This window comes from Centroberyx affinis, unplaced genomic scaffold (genome assembly GCF_046629955.1).
Source record: "Centroberyx affinis isolate AG114_WGS23_722 - 3 ecotype Tasmania unplaced genomic scaffold, CSIRO-AGI_Caff_v1 ptg000130l_1, whole genome shotgun sequence".
Lineage (NCBI taxonomy): Eukaryota > Metazoa > Chordata > Actinopteri > Beryciformes > Berycidae > Centroberyx > Centroberyx affinis.
In genome coordinates this window covers 2,501-22,714 of record NW_027278830.1, presented here as the reverse complement: position 1 = coordinate 22,714, position 20,214 = coordinate 2,501, and the positions used below count along the sequence as shown (strand labels likewise).

The window sequence follows — 20,214 nt, the reverse complement described above, 5'->3', positions numbered from 1 at the left end:
CTTTGTGTTCTGTGGTGTAGGGATCAATCTGTGTGGGTCAGTGATTGAAAGCTTTATTGTCATACTTTAACGAATGCACAAGTCTTTGGTAGAAAGTGATGACAACACAAACATCAAAATCATCCCTCTGTCCCTGGTAGATTGTTAGCTGTGGTTATGTCAAAACTGAGAAATTGAGAACAGATTGTAGCAGCTCTAAAGCTAAATGGCAATATGTGGCTAAGTCTGACAGCTTTGTGGAGGAGTTTGGTGAAATTGGTAAAATATAATAGACTACTTTCCCTGTTTACATAGAAAGTGAACGTTGTGGAAAACATTGTACAGCTAAAAATCACTGCTCAGTTGATGAATATGTGGTTGCTCATTTGAAATATGAGATAAACCTGGTTACATCAGCTATATTGACTTATTTTTTAAATGCATGATTCTACAGACCCTGTAATAGAAACCCTGAACAACTTTTTACTTAAAAGTCAGTCTCCTTACTTTGGATAATGCTAGTCGCCTACTATCACTCAACATACTGTATGCTAAAGTGTTAGCATGGAGCACCGGATCGAATCATCTACCAGGGACACATGGATGATTTCGGGGGTCGATGTTCTCATCACTTAACTTGATCCGCAGGCCAGTCTCCCAATAACTCGGTGTACTATATTTAAATTTACATTTTAGGCTTTTTGTACAGACTGTCCAACATACCATCCGTGTATTTATATCCTACTTCTGTCCTGCGTTGGCAGCCATTGCAGCCTGTTCTCCAAAATTAGGACTGAATTTCATTTGCAATCCAATCAAACCATTCCTTCATGTTTGCATTCTTCCACATGAAATGCAGTTTTATCTTCTTTTACATAACAGAACCCCCCCCCCCCCTCCTCCTCCTCCTCCTCCGGTCTGTTTTAAAACCATATTACTGAAACCAGACGGTCACACAGTGGGACAGGATAAAACACTCTCTTCCCCACCCAGACCCTCACCTGTCCCGCTGCTGTAAGATGTCTTTTGCTTTCCTATTCCGTTCTTCTTTACCCTCTGATGGGACTCTCAAGCTGTCAGGTTCTCAGGCTTTCTTATACAGAAAAGCCCCAAATTAATGAACAAATTTCACCAGGGACCCATTCTTTAAACCTCTAGCTGAGGGAACCCCCTCTGAGAAACATTTTTTCTATAAAGTTTTGGCCGGTGGCAGCTTGAGAAAAGTTTGGCTTCGGACTCTGTTTGAGAATATTTTGGCCAGCGTACTTTATTTAAGAAATTTCTGACATTCTTGGATTTGGGTGATTACAGAAAGGTACATTTTATTGTCCAGAATGATAACAGAAGTAAGATGATGTTTGAATAGTTATCCTCTCAATGTAATACTATATACTGAGTTATAAAATGCTGTGAAATGCCAGGTTAATTTCCTATTTAATAGTTTACTATTTAATAGTTTATTACTGTCAAAATGGATTCTATAGAACCTGTAGGCAGCAACAGCGTGTGTTTGGAAATATGATTTTGTCGAATTCACTGTTATCTTATGTGGGTGTCTCAAAAGCATGTATGTGTGTGTGTGTGTGTGTGTGTGTGTGTGTGTGTGTGTGTATGCATGCGTACATGTAAGTATGTCTGTATAATTTAAAATGAAACTTTATTGATTGCTGTGGAGAAACTGGGTTGCTGCAGCATCAAATAGTAAAAGGATACAGCAGGGAAATAATATATATGAATGGGAATTATGTGACAAAGTATGGATTACAGCAAAATCCAGGTGAGTCTGTGTATGCGTGTGTGTGTGTGTGTGTGTCTCCGTGGGCACATAGGCATGTGGGTGAAGTTTTTATTACCCAGGTTCCTTCACTCTGTGACGTCGGCGACACGGAGACATCGTGGGCACCGAGGGAGTCAAACGAACAAATAAATATAACTAGAACATGCCGGAATGGGCTGGAGGAGGGACAGAACACACACACACACACTCTGACACAGTTAAACACATGAACACATATATACATACACACACTCTCCTATATGCGTTCATGCGCATGCACACGTTCACTCACACTTGCAGTCTTAAATGTTTGCTTACATCTGCACACTCGCGCAGACACACACACACACACACACACACACACACACACACACACACACACACACACACACACACACGCACTACTGTGTTGACTTAGTCCATCTGGTCCTGATTGTGGTGAGATGAGTGAGATATTTGTCGTGGCTCGTTTGCGGGGGTGTAGTGGTGACCCTGCAGTCTGACTGAGACACACACACACACACACACACATGATGTAGACGCATTTACAGACACACACTCACTCACTCACACACACACACACACACACGGGCAAAAATATGCAGACATACACACGCAGGGCCTCCATACACACACAGAGCATCATAGAGACATGCACAGCCCCCTAAACACACACACACACACACACACACACACACACACACACACACAGTCCTGACCCTCTGTATAGTGACAGTCAGTGTTGGGAGTCCTAACACACAACAGACGGTTGGAGGGTCATTAGACTATAATATTTAGGTTAGTGACACAGCAGAGAGTCGACATATAAAGCTGTGATATATATTAACCAGATGCAGGAAGAGGCCGTTTTTTTTTTTCCTTTTTTCTTTGCTTTTCTTTTTTTTTTTCTTTTTTCTTTTTGGGCGGATACTTCAATCCAAACCGCCTTACAGCACCGTTAAGTGCATATATTTTTAGTGCTGGTGTCCCTGGTGAGAAAGGAAGCTCTAATCCTGGGTTTCCAATTCCAAACAGGTATTTTTGTGATTTGTGATGTTAGAAAAGCTGAACGGAAACAGCAAAATTCGATAAAAAAGTCCTCCATATTGCAAAAAAAGTGAGTGGAATCTTGTTGTTTTTTTTGCGATAAATGTGACGAATAGCAATGAAAATGCGTTTGACCAATAAATAATGAAAGGCTTGGCATGATCAGCCAATGAATGGTTCAGTCTGGTTACACAACAGTTCAAAAAGTTGCTGAAATGTAGTCTGTAAAGTATCTATCCACCACAACTTCCCAGAAATGTCAAACCCCTGGTCTCTCCCACGTTTAACTCTCCATTGTGGTTTTTTATGACAATTAGCTGGTGCATTCGATTATTGCCAAGTGCATTTCTTTGTTTTTGTCTTCGGATGAAAGCATGAAACATGGCCAACAACAGCTGACACGAGAGAATTATAACAACATTCCCAATACTAATAAATCCTTGAAATACTCCCCATTTTATTCACTTCAACCCAGCTGATGGTAACGCACATAATCCACATTTTATTTGTTGCGACGTTTCAAAAGTTTACCTAACATTTTCTTGACAATTCGATGGAATCAGCTCGTGTTAGTGCCAGGCCTACCTGCTTATCTTTGTGGAAGTTTGACAGTATAAAAAAGTAAATTGCTAATCAATAGAGTCGTGGATGGCTGTGTATGTGTGTGTGTGTGTGTGTGTGTGTGTGTGTGTGTGGGTGGGTAGGTGGGGGATTATATGGTATGTGCCTTAATCCACTGAGTCACTGCGATGTGTGTGTGTGTGTGTTTGTGGGGGGTGGATTGGGGGTTTATATGGTATGTGCCTTAATCCACTGAGTCACTGGGATGTGGATGATGTGTCTGTGTGTTGGGGGGGGTTGGGGGGTCTGTACTTCCACTTTCCTGACTGTAGATTTTAGGGGAATATAACAGGGAAACTGTTATGAGTACTATTTGATCCTATTCCCTGGAACTGCTGTGTTTGTATTCGTCCTCTGACTCACAGTGGCGTCCTGTGGGAACGACGTTCAGAATAACGAGACCAACTTGGATCCTCTCAGCTGCTTTCCCACTCCTACCTCTTCACAAAATTAGCTTTCCCAAACGGAGGATGGAATTAATTTAAGAGCTAAAGTAAAGAAAGTGAAAGTTGGAAGCTGTTTTTTTTTTTTTCCCCTTTCATTCTCCTCTCCACAAGCTAAAAATGAACGCTGGAACACGACTCTCTAATGTCTTCGCAGAGGAATGAACGTCCAATAATACGATTTTTTTTTATTGATCTCCCAAGGGAAATTGGGTATTTGCTTGCCCCCCCCCCCCCCTCCAGGGACGAAACACACAGTACCAGCAAGGACAAGCGACTCGGTTACAGCGGCTTGTTTGAGTCACATGCTCGAGCCAGAATCGACCAATCAAAAGACAGTAACCACTAGGCCACTGTAAACTAGCTGTAACCTTAATTTACTGTACATGAATGGTTAGCCTCACCAGAAAAAATATACATGGAATAGGAGACTTGAATTGAAGTGTTTCCTTTCATTTAATTAATCGCTGTATTTTTATTTTGGGAAAAAACATATAATACCTGATGTTCAAGCTGGTATTCAGTAGTGAGATTTACTTAACATGGCAACAATAATTTTGTCAGAGTAGGTGTCACATTTTTCAGGAAGAATCGTACTTTTAATTTTTATATTTTCAAATTGCTTCACAGGGCTCTTAATAATAAAATGAATAAAATGAGTAAAAGGAAATGAGGTATTGAAATATATCAGATTTGTTTGCGTGAGTAACGTCTGTACATGCTGAAGTAAAATCGACCTTTATTCTGAGTTACATTATATTCTCACAAATCCCATTACAGTTTATTTTCCAACGACAGGTCACACCCTGAGAACGTGTTTGAATAAACCCGCAATTTATATGGTCAAAAAAAGTTACTGATGAGGGATTTAACATCAATCTATACATCATTACATCTGAATCAATAACATTTACACAACCATGGCTTATGGATATTCTTTCAGAGGGAGATTTGAAGGCTTGACAGTGTTTGCAGGCGGGCCAACATAAACGCAAAGAGGGTAAAAGTGAATGTTGTCCAGTGGAAATATTTCCACTGCACTCCCAGCATGGCACCAAAACAAGTCACTGTGAAGTCCATGTGGGACGGAAAAGACAACAGTAAGGAACCACAGTGTCGCTGAGCCAGCTATTCTGGTAGAATAGAACACAATATAACAACAACAACAACAACACTACTACTACTACTACTACTACTACATCTACTACTACTGTTACTACAACTACAATCTCGGAACCCATCGTCTATCGGTCTGATGACGATTAGACTCTGGGGGCGACGGCCAATATTTCAGGGTTTCCGGTGTAGCCAGCGGACATCCGGGCCAAGACTTCCTCTTCCGTGCACCGGTCATTGTTTACAGTCCGATTAGCAACTTGAGACGCGAGAATGGAGTTGGAGTTGAGAGACGACGTCTACGACCGAATTGTTTCACAAGTTTTTTAGGTCCAGACGACATTTCGGCTAATCTCTATAAACAGATATCTGCATATGAGACGTCGTCTCTCAACTCCAAATAATAGTAGTTCATAGTTTTCAGAGCACACATTAGCTAACTACTTCTTGAATGGCAAAGAAGGAACACTAAACAAAATATAAACGGCACTGACTTGTTTCATTCATCCATGACCATGGCATTCATGATGTTGGAAATTCAGCAGCTAGCTAACTAGCTTACCTAGACAGCTATAGGCTAGTATGTCTAGTTTGAACTTGGAAGGTCTAGCTAACTAGCTAACCTAGATAACTTAGTATGGACAGATTGTATTTTTTCAGTAGTGCTAGGCTTCATAATATTAGCTTCCTCCTCTCTTACCTCTTGCCATTTTCACTGGGCTTCAGTCTAACGTTACTTACCCAGACAATTTGATTGTTTGGCTCCGCCCACTGAGGCTTAACTCAACCAATGAGATTATTTCTGCCTCCAGAGCAGCTCTGACTCTGAGGAACTCCAATCGGCGGCAGGTTCAGGCTTGGACTTGGGCATAGCGGGCCGCTCCCAGTCTCCTCTACCTGCTGACAAAACAAATATGTCTTAGTAGAAGAAGACTGACAGGCTCCATGCACAGCTTGTTGTCTCGTCAGGCAGCTCAGCGTCTCTTTCCACCTCGCGAACAAACTCCACTTCGGTTCCACTTGCCACAGGAATCCGCTGTACTTTATGATCCTGTTGAGACACAAAATCGCTTCTCCTCTGTCTCTGTCCGCCTTCCTCTGTCTTTCTTTCTTGCTCGATTTCTCTCAGTCTCTCAATCCTATAAAAGGTAAAGATGATGCTTGCCATGATACTGTTAAATCCCCCAAGAAGAATTTACCCAACATCTCCTCAGTGGTTCGGTATTTTAGAAAACGCCTACCATGAGATGCGCTAAAAACTGAACATTTGAGGCGTGGAGACTGAAAACATCGGGTTAGTTTTTACGAGGGAAGCTAAGAAAGGAACGTCCAAGCAAACTGTGACAGGTGGAAAAACACGGCATCACTTACATAGAGCCGGTATCTGTCCTGCACCATCGTGATAAAGTAAGGAATGTTTAAGAACACACTCCCTCCCTTTTTATGTGTGGAAAGCGGGCCGCTTCCACGGTTATACATGACTCAGCTCGGAGGAAATATGTGACGAGTCAAATTCGGGGGAAATAACATCAGTGTGGTATGCAGTGAGTCCGACATTTTCCACTTATCACTCAGCAGATTTGATTTTTATGACTCGGCTACACGGGAAGTTCAGAACGAGAAGAAATAAGCACAGAATGTGATGAGGCCGAGAGTTTCTAGATATAAATCAGCAATTTGATTTTTATCACGAGTTTCCACCAGTGTTGGAAATCCTTGAAAGTTTGTGGATTTAAGAAAATTAAAGTAAGGCCTTAAAAGTTTGGAAAATGAATGGATGGCCTTGAATATACTCAGCACCCTAATTCATCAGTATGATCTATGATGTCTAATTTTGACCTGACCCCAGAACGTGCCAATTTTCAGTCCTTGAATTTCTCGAAAGACCTTTAACGTTATTGAAAAATCCAGGAATTTGATGTCCAAGTGAGTGTGGGAACCCCGGTTTACACAACTGACCTCGGCGTGCAAAGACAGAGCAGTTCAACTTGCGTGTGTTATGGGTCTCATGAAGCCAAATTCAATATTTGCCAAGTAGCAGCAGAAGTAATACTTTGGAAGATACAAGTTTTGTGTTACAATATGCCTACACACTTCTGTAATTGTAGGATAGCTGCAGCATGGCCTCCTCTGTAAATCTCACTTTTTACATGAAATGAAGAATTGTTTGGAAATGCATTACACACACAGGATGGATGCAGGGAGGGATTTCTACAGCTTCTACACATTTCTACAAAAACTGTGCAAGACATCATTTTCAGATTTTCTTGTTACCTCCCGGCCATGCTAACCTCCATTGACTATATATTGGGCAGTTAATTCCTTGTCCGCCTTGTGGCATTATGAACCACAGTTTCTTAAAGGAAGTGTGTACCATATTGTGGTAACTTGTGGAACATTATGAGGAAATGAATTGTTCAAACGTAAGCTAAGGTGTTAGCATGGAACACCAGAGCAAATAATCTACCAGGAACACATGGATGGTTTTGTCTATGTTACCATCATTTTATGGGTAAAGTTGACAAACAGGTCAATATTTATTCAACAAATGTATTTCCATCACTATTTATCGCATCATTTCTTTATCGACCGAACACAAAAAAGTGAGCAGAAAAACGTCTTTGTGATATTAGGGAAATGTTATTGAATTTTGCTGTTTCCATTCAACTTTTCTGGTTCGATACATTATAATTTACGGGGGGAAAAAAGAAAGAGAGAGAAAAAGAGAGAGGGTAAGAACCATAGAGGAAGAGAACGAAATAGAGCCATGCACCAGGCAGAGAGATGCAGTGATTCCTTGTGTGTCTCAAGGCAGTTTAAACCAGACAAAGAAAGAGAGAGAGGGGGGGTGGGGCGGGGGAGCCATGCACCATGCAGAGAGATCTTCCCCTGTCAAGTGGAGGAGAGGAGGGTTCAGAAGTGAAGCCTCAGGCAGTTTGGCTCGGTCTGCCGGTTCACGACTCTTTGAGTCTTCAGCCAAAACATCTGGGCTCTCTGATAGATAGAGACACACAGCGGAAAAATAACAAGCTTTGCAAGTATCCATGTGTGTTTTTTTTAAATTATTATTACATCTTCTCTTCAGATTCATCAAGCTCATGTAGAGATGTTCTTTCACGTCAAATTATCTAATGGCGCAAGCGGATAACTTTACTGGTCTTTACTGTAACTTGTAGGCTACATGTCGCTGCTTTGAAAACTCTGTTACTCTTGTGCCTTTAGATATTTTAGGACTAAAGATACGTTTTTTTGACTAAATCAACTTTTTACTGATGTATTTTTTTATCCTGCACCAGCACTTAAGTTATGTAGTACGTAAGCATGCTGAAACCTTTTCGAAAGCTATTGTGATTTTAAAGATGCAGTCATCAGTCTGAAAACTGTCTCTTGTACTTAATTCCAGAAAAGTTAATTTAGTAGAAATGCAAAGTTTTCATCTGACAGAAGCAGGGATTTGTAGTCCAGCCTTTGGAAGGCAGTTCACTATCCCTTGCTGACTTCTGGTTACCTTTTTAATTCATATTTTATACATGCCGAATTTGGCAAATACGCACACACAAACACAGAAAACTTTAATTTAGCATGTAGTTTATGTGAGTGAGTGTATGTGTCCAAACAAGGAGAGCGCATAACATACGTGATTACAGCAGGTCACTGTGTGTAAACCTGTAAGATATTAAGATATATTGAGTCAAGATGCTGTTGCTTAACTGTGTTGCAACACTTCAGTGTAGACTTGGCTGCAGGCAGATTACTGCTGAGCAGTGCAGGTCAGGAGTAAAGAGGAGCTGTTTATGGGTTTTGTCACTTGTTTCCAATGCAATTTCAATTCAAGAAAATAGTTGAAGCAAGTTTCATTGTGTTGAAAACATGTGAAATGGTCTCTCCTCATTGGCAGATCAGTGGTAGTGATCAACACCCTGTCAGAGGAGCAGTAACAGGTGGTTCACTGCTGCTTTGAAATTTAAGTTAATGTAGCTAGCTAGCAAGTGCTAAGTAAGTAGCATTAATGGCAAATAAACAAAAAAATAATAATTCAGTTACATTACTTCAGGGTTTACCGTCAATGATAGATGCAGCCGCTCTCCAAGCATCATTTTACGACGTGTCCTGCAGTGTTTCAAATAAAAGTTGTAGAGAACTGTGAAACTTTGAAAGGCTGGAATCAACTTCTTCATGTTACACTTGCCAGACGGAGCTATTGTTCAATAAATTAAATCATATCGGCTGGGAAACAAGGAAGTGCAGCGATCAGCCATGACCGACTCTTCTCCGCCGACAAGCTCACTGACCTCTGGAGGACATGAAAGGACTTGTGGTGACTTGCTGATCGTGTTTCTCGCTCTCTGAACTCACAGTAAGAAACATCTAGTCTACAATGTTTGCAGTCCTGGTGGAAACACTCTAACATTTGAATAGTGACAGTGTCCCTTTAAGCACAGAGCTGCCGGTCCAGACCCAGACACACTCCGGTGGCTGAGAGTTCACTTGTAACACTAGATCCATATCAGACCAGTCCAGTCCCTCAAAGTCCCATTCAGTCACACTGCAGAGGGGAGAAGCAGGCAGTTCAGAGAGAAGTCAGCATATATATAATATATAATAATATTATTTACCAATACACAGGATGATACAACTATCTACTGATATTGCCTAATATTAACATATAGATAACATACTGTATGTTATAAAATATCATTACTGTTGGGTGAAAGAAAAACAGCGTTGTTTTTCACTTGAGGAAAAAAAGCAAACATTAATGTTTTTTGAAAATTTAATTGATCTTAGTTGATATTGGTGGATGTTTACCTTATGATGATCACTGACTGAAGGTCATAGTTTACTGCACTTTGCATTTCTGGGCCCATTTAGAAGTTTATTTGTAGTGTATTTTTCTTATTCTCGTCACGGATAACTGGCCGGTCGTGGAGAATGTGACGTCACATCAAGATATTTCCACCAGCTACAACAGAGTTTGATCGCAGAAAATGTTTCAGCGATCTCAAACATCAAAGGAAGGAAAGTGGGTTCACCGAAAAAGTGAATCACAACACTTCATCACAGATTGATGATATCTAACAGAGTATCGGAGGGTGGATTTCTCCCTCAGTATCTTTGCTTCATCCTCATATCAACATATCGTCATATTCGGTGACACTGGCAGGTTTCCAGGCGGTCAGACCAGATCCAGACACGCTCCAGCGACCAGCGGTGCACTTGTTACCCCAGATCCCTATCGGTGCTACTTGCCGGTGCGTCAGCCATGTTTTATCGGGTCTGTTTGTCCGTCCCCCTGCAGAGTCACTCGGAGGGGCCAGATCACAGAGGAGCCAACATGTGGTTCCAGTTAGCATCTCTGAAACAAGCCCTCTATACGTGGGGCTGTCCGAGTATTCCCAGAGCTCGCTGGACAGGCACAGCTTGTGTACTTCTAATTGTGTGTGTGTGTGTGTGTGTGTGTGTGTGTGTAGTGCACGTTTTGTTTGTGTGTGCGCGTGCTCATATGAAAGTATGCCAGTTCCTGTGCGCGAATTATTTGCGCGTTTGTGTGTTTCTGTGTGTCTGTGTCTTTGTGAGTGTGTGTGTGTGCCATGTATTGTAGTTCTAATCGTGTGTGTGTGTGTGTGTGTGTGTGTAGTTCTAATCCAACGGCAGGAAGCAAGGGTCAATTAAAAAGTCAGCACATTGTGTCTCAGGAGACCCGACAAAAAAAATAGACTAAAAAAAGAACCTGCTGAACTTTGGGTTTCTTGTTTGTTTCAATTAATCTCAATTCTTTCTCTTTCTCTCTCTCTCTCTCTCTCTCTCTCACACACACACACACACACATGCACACATATACACACACACACACACAATATGAGCTCTATAAAAATCAGAAAGCCATTTCATGTCCTCTTTCTCACATGCACACACACACACACACAATAGGTACATATTGTGTGTGTATATACAATGCACTACTACTATTATTTTGTGCTGCTTTTTCTCTTTCTTCCCATCTCCCTCTCTCTCCCCCTCTCTCCCTCTCCCTCTCTCTCCCTCTCTCTCTCCATCTCTCTCCATCTATCTCTCTCTCCCTCCCTCTCTCTCTCCCTCTCCCTCTCTCTCCCTCTCTCTCTCCATCTCCCTCTCTTTCTCCATCTCTCCCTCCATCTCTCTCCATCTATCTCTCTCTCTCTCCCTCTCTCTCTCCTGGTCTGACCATACGACAGCCAGGTGGAGGTTTTGGCTTTCATCACAGTTTATCTCTGCAGCGTTGGAGGAAGTGGAACAGGAGAAACGATCCAGTTTGTTCCAGCTACTTTCTCTCCATTTGATTATTTGATTAGCTTGTCGTTGCGTCACGGCATCTGTTGTTCCCTCCCTGCTCCAGGTTTGCCTAATTTACTTACATACGCAAATTCCTCCTAAAAGGCCACTTAAAATTTGCGGCTGCTGAGATTTGTATCTCGCCACACATTAAATCATTTTCTGATTGAACAATGCTCGTTTAATCTGAATCTGAATCTGAATTAAGCCAGACTAAACATAATAACACATGGATAACTGTATTTGTGCAGTGGAAGTGAGCAATATTGCCTCCAGCAAGCATGGGGATTGACAAATATGATAAGGTTAGTGTGGATAACATCATCAGTTAGAAGGAACTAAACCTTGAAAAAATACTATTAGTGATAACTGTTGGAGCTGGAATAATATGCAGCACTTTTGAAAAATGAGTCAGCTGTCTGTTTTCAGCAGTCACAATAAACACATTTCAGCCAAACAGCCTCGGTCAGCATCAATCAGCATGACAGTTTTTTCAGGCCTTTTGCACCACATTCTGTCTTTTATTTTGTTTTTAAGCTCTTCCAGCCTCTAGTTGTGGTCGTAATTACAGGAAAAATTGCCTGACTATATTGGCTCAAAACCAGGGCATAGTGCAACCTAATTTTTGAGGGGGGTAAAAAAATCTTCACAACACAAATCAATAGAGAACAAAGAGAAAAAAAAAGTAATAAATGTCTGTTTTTCTTCTCTCTTTCGCTGATTGATGTAACATAATTGTGATTCAACCTATTACCAGTTCAGGGAAAAATCCTCTGCCGCACAGTAAGTGATGCGTTTTACGTTTCCAGTTTGTTTGGGATAAACAGAAGAAGAAGAACTGGGTAGTTAGCATGAGCAGCGATAGCCACCTATCGCTCAAACTCAAACTGCATCGACAGAAAATCCAAGCTCCGCCCCCACACTGTTTGATTGACAGGTGATCTGTGGGAAGTGCAGTGCAGAAACACCACAGCAAAGAGCGCTGAGCAACAAAGATGGAGACACAATAAAAAATTGATTTTGAGGATTACCACTTTAACAGAGTTATTGTCGGCCTGGTGGCAGCTGCATTTTGAAATTCAGTTATCTCTGGTGGTGCCAAAGTATGCAGCAACTTTTTTTAGGAAGGAATTAAAAACAATGAGTAAGGGGTAGGGATTACCAAGGTTCAATCTACTACATAATTCGAATAATTTTGACTACATATTACAAATGAAACGCAACAAAAAATCCCCTCTTTTATCTCAGAGTGATGTGAGTTTGAGATAATGCTAGTTGCCTACTATCACTCTACATTAGTGGTTCTCAACGTGGGGTCCGGGGACCACCAGGGGTCCTTGATGAGGGTTCCGGGGGGTCCCCAACAAATTGATGAATTGTTAAACCTCAGCATTATTTCATTTACAAGAAATTAACACAATTAGAGAATGTAGAAGACTGACTGTTTTGATCATAGTTTCTCTGTTATCTCTCTGCCTACAATACAGATAGTCATGGGATTCTGGACAAAATCATATCTAACAATAAAAATATTCTCAGATTTGGATCCGAGAGACAAAATCTCATCAAATGGGGGTCCGTGGCCCTAATGTGGACTAAATTAGGGTCCTTGATTTGAAAAAGGTTGAGAATCACTGATTTAAACAATAAGTTGATCAACGACTTGGTGTATTCCGTCAAGAAACCAAAACATGAAGGAACAAAAGCATGAATAAAGTTTTTTTGATGCGATATGCATTTGAGAAAGTGATGGTGAGTCTCGGCCTTCAGTCCCCCCCCCCCCCCCCCGTGCCTCATCAAACAGCCACATGGTGACCGGCCCTCCCACTGGGACGGGTCTGTTTGTTGGTCCAGCGGTATATTTATCAACTGCCTGTGCTTCTCAGTGCCACTGATATCCTGGGGAAGCGGAGGCAGAGGGGCGGATGGATTATTTATTTGTCAGAGGTTAAAGGTCATGGCGTGGCACCGCAAGTTGGCATGGGCTGATATTCCCAGAGATGGAAAGAGAGCTGGGTCTTTATATCCCCAGACCTCTGGAGATGTTGGGTGACACTCTGCATACGTGCGCGATACTGCGTGATGCTCTGGGTGCGCTTGATTTGGTCGACTTGATGTGCTGGGCGGGCGGCTGCAATGTTGAGAATGCAGTTTTTCCACGGTCGAGCTGGTGGAAAGACTCAACACAGCTCAGTTGATATATTAGCAGGTATTATTTTAATAATGAGGGTATAACTAGTATATGAATAAAGGTTATATAACTCCAAATCACTATATACTATGGTAAAATGGTAAAAAAAAAAAAAAAATACACAGGGATGCATGTAGTTTAAAATGCAGGGTTCTTAATCATTTCACATGCATCGCCATTTTCAACGCTGGCAGTTCCTTGTCAACTTACTTTCTTTCTTTCTTTCTTTCTTTCTTTCTTTCTTTCTTTCTTCTCTCTCCTTGCCAGTCCTTCATCCCTCCCTCCCTTCATCCTGTCCTCCCTTTCCCTCCGTTTTTTTAAACCGTTCTATTATACTGTATACCGTAAAATTTAACTTGAAATTTTCCTTGTTTCTTTGTCTGCAGTTGGAGAACTTCATTCAGAAGAGCGTGAGGCCAGACCTGGCTCAGATCCAGACTCATGCTGTTCACAACCAGACAGCCACCATGCTGGAGATCGGAACCAACCTCCTCACACACACAGCGGAGCAGACACGCAAACTCAACGTGGTCGAGGCCAAGGTAACCTGGGTTACTGGTAACCCTTGGTGAGCGAGTGAGAGAGGAAATGGATGGATGGATGGATGGATGGATCATGAATGAATTGGAGTCTCATCAGGTTGACAGAATTTTCCTGAAACAAGCTAAATTGTATTAAAACAAGTCGTGTCATTGGCAGTTTTTTTTTACTTATTTGAAGAAAATACGGTTTTGACTCAGAGCACAAGACTGAACAAGGCAACAACAAAACTTGCTGTCCCCCTCATATGATGCATTCCCCTTCTGGGCCAATCAGTAACACATATATCAGCTTGTTTTGACCTGTAATCGTGGGCCAGTCAGTGTCATTTTGAAAAAGTTGGAAACACAGTGGTGAGATGCATCATTCCCCGAGATTTCATCAGTGCAATCAGTGTTGTTTGAGAAATTGGCGTGACAGATGGATGACAAAACAAAGAAATGAACGGACGGAGACCGATCAATAGTCTGTCAGTGGTTCAGATGGAGATTCCCTGCAGCGGACAGAGTTTTGCAGAAAGCATCGCCCCCTGTGTGGAGGGCCATCACAGCCTCACAGCACTATACCAAATCATCACATTCCCTCTACTTGTAGTCAAAAACCAAAACATAAAAACTGCAAACTTAACTACTTGCATTTTCATTTGTACATACCAGAGTCTCCCACTTAGGCACCACCAATCCCCCCAAGCTTCTGCCTTTTGTTGCTGTCTCAGTAGACGTGTTTCAAGATGTCAAATAACTCAGAAAAAGCCACGGCAGCAGCAAGTTGTTTCTCCATGCTGCAGTCACTAACACAGTATGCAAATATCACGTTTAAAAACCTCCACTGATGTTGGTCAACACACGTAACAAACTCAAAAGTTGAAAAGGTTTGTACTCTGAGGCGTCACGGGTGAAACTGAGTCAAGACCGTAATCAGCTGAATTGAAAGCGGACTGACACCAACCTGTGGTTTCATGTGTTTCCCTCCACCAGGTGCTGAACCAGACGTCGAGGATCGAGATCCAGCTTCTGGAGAATTCTCTGTCCACCAACAAGCTGGAGAAGGAGCTGCTGCTGCAGACGTCCGAGATCAGCCAGCTGAGAGACAAGAACAGGTAGAGAAACAATCCTTTCTACTTCTCTCTCTAGCCTTTGTTGGTCTTATCTCTTTCCATGTATTTGTCTTATACTTCTCCACATGATCATTCCACTGCAGCCCAGACTATTTATTTATTCCTTCATTATCTGGTATGTCGTTCACTGCAGAAAAACAGAAATCATGTTGACTGATTCCCAGTGTAATGCAGTTCAGGTACCTGTTATTTTTACAACAAGTCCTCCAACCCATACGACCACATAGGTCGTTTGTTCCTACCCTCTAATGCGACCCACAGGAGCGTTTCCTAAATTAACGCCCCTACCGGCGGTAGGAGATGGCAACAAGTCCTCCAACCCGACGAATTTGAAAACGTTCCTCCACCACAAATTGAATTACGTCCCAAAGGTTGGTTAATGGTTAAATTTAGGCAATTAAAACCACTTTGGTTAAATTTAGGCAAGTAAAACAAGTTTGGTTAAGGTTAGGGTTAAGGTTATGGTAAAGTTTAGGCAAATAAAACAACTTGGGTTATGGTTATGGTTAGGCAACTAAAACAACTTGGTTAAGGTTAGGAAAATGGTTTGGTCATGGTTAAATAAAAAAAAATCAAAACGTGACTGACGGTTGTATGTCCTTTGGAAACGCTGGGAATCGAACCCCGGTCGCTGACATCGAAGGCAAACGTATACGCCCATCCACCATCCTCGACCACAGCACCCTCATTTTCCACCGTGCTATTTCAATGTTGACAGAGAAACTTGACAGTCACGTGACGTGGACGCAGATCAACGCAGCACATTGTCGTTATTTACACAAACGCTAGAGGTCGCTTAACTTTAAAACGTAACTATAGGTCGTAATAAGCTGCTCGTACAAACGACCTATGGGGTCGTTTTTTGGGGGAGGACAGTCTCTATTTTTATCTAGTGTAAAAGTCCTGATGCACAGCTCAGAATGGAAAAGGAACTCCAGTCCTGGTCTGTAGTGGAGAGAAAGCCCAGCTACACTACGTTAACCCACTGTAACAACAGAGAGCACAGATGACCAAGTTACAGTTTTAATTTCCTGTCGCTTTCGCAATCACAGTCAGAGCTCCTATGGCTCGGCTCAGTTTTTGGTCCTCTCTGTCCTCTGTAGGGAATGTACAGTATATAAAGCAGGAGAATGGGGCTGATGGGGTTCAGGTGAAACTCTCTGTCCCTCTTGTTACCCAGAATAAAGTTTATCCACATTTTTAGGTTCTTATAAATCTCAACAGAATCACAGAAATTCACTCTATACATTATAGTAAGTGGTGCAACAAAGATGTAAGTGATAAGAGGATGGAGTCTTTGAAGGGAAAAACATAAATTAATGCCCTTCTGAAATTAAAATAGATTTTTTTTTTCATATCGGTGGTCGTGTGCTGTGTAATAATCACTGACTGGAGGTTGTAGTTTACCCATATCCATATTTTGAGCTTCCACTACATCACTGCTCCTGACCAACGCTCGACCTCGCCACACCCTTCTTTTTAACTGTGAAATAGTTATAGTTTTTCAGGGATTATAAATGGTATGATGTAAATTCATTGGAGACATAGTAGTAAGTGGCAAATAGTTACATGACAATATAATCTTTTTAAGCCATAAATGAATACTTTTCAGAAAATAATACCGTGGTGGTTTGCACTTTATGGTCAGGGCAGTTGCAGCCAAATCCAGTCTCAGTCTTGGTTACAAACACTTTTCAACTTTGGAAACCCATGTATGTAATGATCCTCAAACTTTATGCACTGATTCGTCAAAATCCTCCGCATCGATCTGTTGGATGTTGAAGGGTTTAGTCCTGATATGCAGCAGGTAGATCTACATCTCCACTGATCCTTAACAAACTCCTTAAGCATTATTTTTACATTTGGAAAGACATGCACCCTGTTTATTGCCTATTGAGTCAGGACTTGATTTGCTCTGGTCTCGGTCTTACAGTAACTCGGTCTCGACCCCCTTTGCACTCGAACTCGACTGGATCTGGTCTTGGAATTGACTCGGACTCGACCAAGGTGGTCTTGACTACAGCTCTGTTTATCACCAATAAGAGTCCACAATCAGCCTTAATAGCGGTTATACATATTTCTTCGATTGCCCCCTGAGACAGATGAATGCTGAAAACACATTTTGTTAAAAGCCTCTGACCTAAAAATGAGCTCGCCCTCTTTGGAGAAAAAAACCCCTGAAGTGCCTTATCAGTGATTTCACAACTTGACAGTGAGATTATTTGAAATACAAGCAGTCGTTACAGATGATGGAATACGTCCACAGCTGTTGCTGCGAGACACAACAATATTTGGAATCACAATATTTCACTATTTTTCATAGTGAGGTGAACTTGGACGGAGCGCTGCGCGGTGAAACATGTGGAGTCATTATCTAGCGTATTCTCTGTTTACAGTAACAGATATAATGCAAACAGAGGGGCTGAAACAGAGAGTGTTTGAGAGTGTGTGTGTCTGTGTGTGTGTGTGTGTGTGTGTGTGTGTGTAGGTGGGTGCGTGCAAGAGAAAATGAATAAGAGGGTGAGGTGTGTGTGAGAGAGAGATGGAGAGAGAGAGAGAGAGGGAATGACGGAGACCAGATCGTGTGTGTGTGTGTGTGTGTGTGTGTGTGTGACAGTGACAGAGAATAGATGTTTCAGTCTGTGTGTATGTTTGTGTGTGTGTGAGAGGGAGTGAGAGAGTGGGAGAAAGTGAATTCTGGCACGCCGGTGTGTGTTTTGGTGTTCATGTATGTGTGTGAACATGCAAGTCTGCAAATGTGTGTGTTTTCATCTGTGTGTGTGTGTGTGTAAGCGTGCACAGTGAGTGTGAAACATATACTGTATAAAGACAAGTCGAGGCAGAATAGCTAAACTAAAAAACAACACAACATCATCGTGGCTTCATAACTCACCTCCATCTCTCTCCAGCACTCTTCTTTCTTTCTTTTTTTTTTCTGGCACAACGAGTGTGCACAGAGTAAGTGCGCTGTTTACGAGACAGTTTGTAGGTCGATTACGTCATATACATATACCCAACACCAGAATTTATATATCAACATATATCAAATCTACAGCGTCTCAGTCAGTGGGATAAGACGTTCTTCTCTGTTGCAGCTCCACTTTGTGATTTGGTCTGATAAGACAGGCGGATTCTTACATAAAATTACCACCTAGTGCAGCTTTAACCTACATTACCAAACAACCATTAAACACAAATTCATTCTTGCCTATGGTTAGTCCTTGCATTAAAACCATGCAAGAGAACTAGCTAGCTAACCTCAAAGTCAGTTGTAAAACAGTTTGAGCCCACACAGTGAAAGCAGGACAGATGTATTTCTCATCAGCGGTCTTGATGAAACCAGAAGACTGTGTTGAGGTTTGGGTTATTCCTTCCAGACAGGAGGACGCAGGCGACCAGTTCACTTCTGCTGTTCTGCGGCGGCAGTTTGGTTAAATGGGTGCAGCAGCGGTTACACTGCTGTACATACAGTACATGCATGTACAGGGAGACATACTCAGGGTTTACATGGGTCTTTACCAAGTCTGAAAAAAGTCTTAAATGATCCCAATTTATGGCTGTAAAAAGCGTTAAAATGTCTTAAATCCAGTCATTAGTGGTCTTATGTTTTCACCATACACTGACAGCTTTCTTTGTGCTACATGTTCGACTCTTAGATTAATACAGAATGGGGTTAGTAGTACAATATGCAAAACACGCTTTACTAAACACAGTCGCACTTCATGTCCCGTAACAATTAATTTCCTTTTTAGTTTTCTTTTTATTAGACTGACTTTTTATAGTTTCAGATCTTTCATTTCATAGTTCAATCAGAAACAGGCTGGTTTTGCCAGCTTTATTTTATTTATTTTTGGTTTTCAAATTGCTCTTAAATCCAGTTCCAGGAAGCATTAAACAGGTCTTAAATTAAATTAAAAAAGCTTGTTTCTTATACACTACAAGACATGCTTCAAAACTGATAAATGTAAGCAATTTAAGGCTACAGAATCTCTCTATCTACCACAAAAAAACAAAAAACAATACAGGAATTAGGAGAGGAAGAGAATAAGGGAGAGAGAGCTTAACATTCACCATGGCCAGAATTATCTTTCAAAAAGTCTTGAATTTGGCTCTGAAAACCTGCAGATACCCTGAATTTGTAAATACAGGGACGGACACACACACATGCACACACACACTGCACAGTCAGTGGGCCACATGCATGCTCAAGATGATGAATACACATGGAAATACACATGTGACTACACACACACACACACCCCTCCACACACACTGTATAAACCGCAGCACCATAACGATCAGCGGCTCCCCATCACTCTGCATTAGGAGTCGTGCTCAGTGGGAACAGACAGGATTTATGTTGCCTTGTTCATATGGAGGTCAGCATGCTGAAGTGATCAGAACCAGGAGCTGATCATGTGTTTCTGCTCCTAATATGGCCACAGTCTCACCTGCTAGGGGAAAATAACATCACTCATAGGTGTAAAACAGCAACATGATACAGCTTGACACCTGAGAATGAGGAAAGGCTATTTTTTACTTTTGGCAAGTGTACATTTTGGTTATAAAAGCTGCAGAGGAAATGAATATTATTCTCTGAGGTAGATCTCTGGTCCTTAATGTACTAATATGCATCTTTTATATCTGGAAAAATACGATAGATGTAATGTTACAGGATACTGTTAATGTCAGGAATGTAGTGGAGGGTAAACCCACCTAAAGTCAGTTAACTTCCTATTTATTTGTGGAAGACTGTTTACCCATCTTTTAAGGCTGATATTAATATCTATGAGGTAAATTCTTAGTATACAACATGTTGAGTACTATTAAATTGGTGGTGTTATATAAAGATGAGTTACTGTAATACTTTTTAGAAAATATAATTGTTTTTGGTTTGAATACTTACTTAATACTACTGTATGTTATTTTTTGTAATGTATTGTTCTGTTGATTTGTCTTTGTGTGTCTTGTTTTTTGTTTTTCTGTATTTTCTGTTTTCTTTTACATTTTTCCCCTCTTGTACAGCACCTTGTTACGGTTGTAAAGGCACTATATAAATACATTTTACTTA

General features: G+C 41.4%; 1 protein-coding gene across 1 annotated transcript in view; it reads left to right on the top strand.

Moving 5' to 3' along the window:
* Positions 1 to 20,214, top strand: part of LOC139653132 (angiopoietin-1-like) — a gene marked incomplete at its 3' end in the record, with an annotated part of 54,268 nt that overhangs the window by 31,558 nt on the left and 2,496 nt on the right. The window contains exons 2-3 of the mRNA XM_071530088.1: positions 13,873 to 14,028; positions 15,004 to 15,125. Of these exons, the coding sequence (XP_071386189.1) occupies positions 13,873 to 14,028; positions 15,004 to 15,125 (278 nt within the window). The remainder of the gene's footprint in view (positions 1 to 13,872; positions 14,029 to 15,003; positions 15,126 to 20,214) is intronic.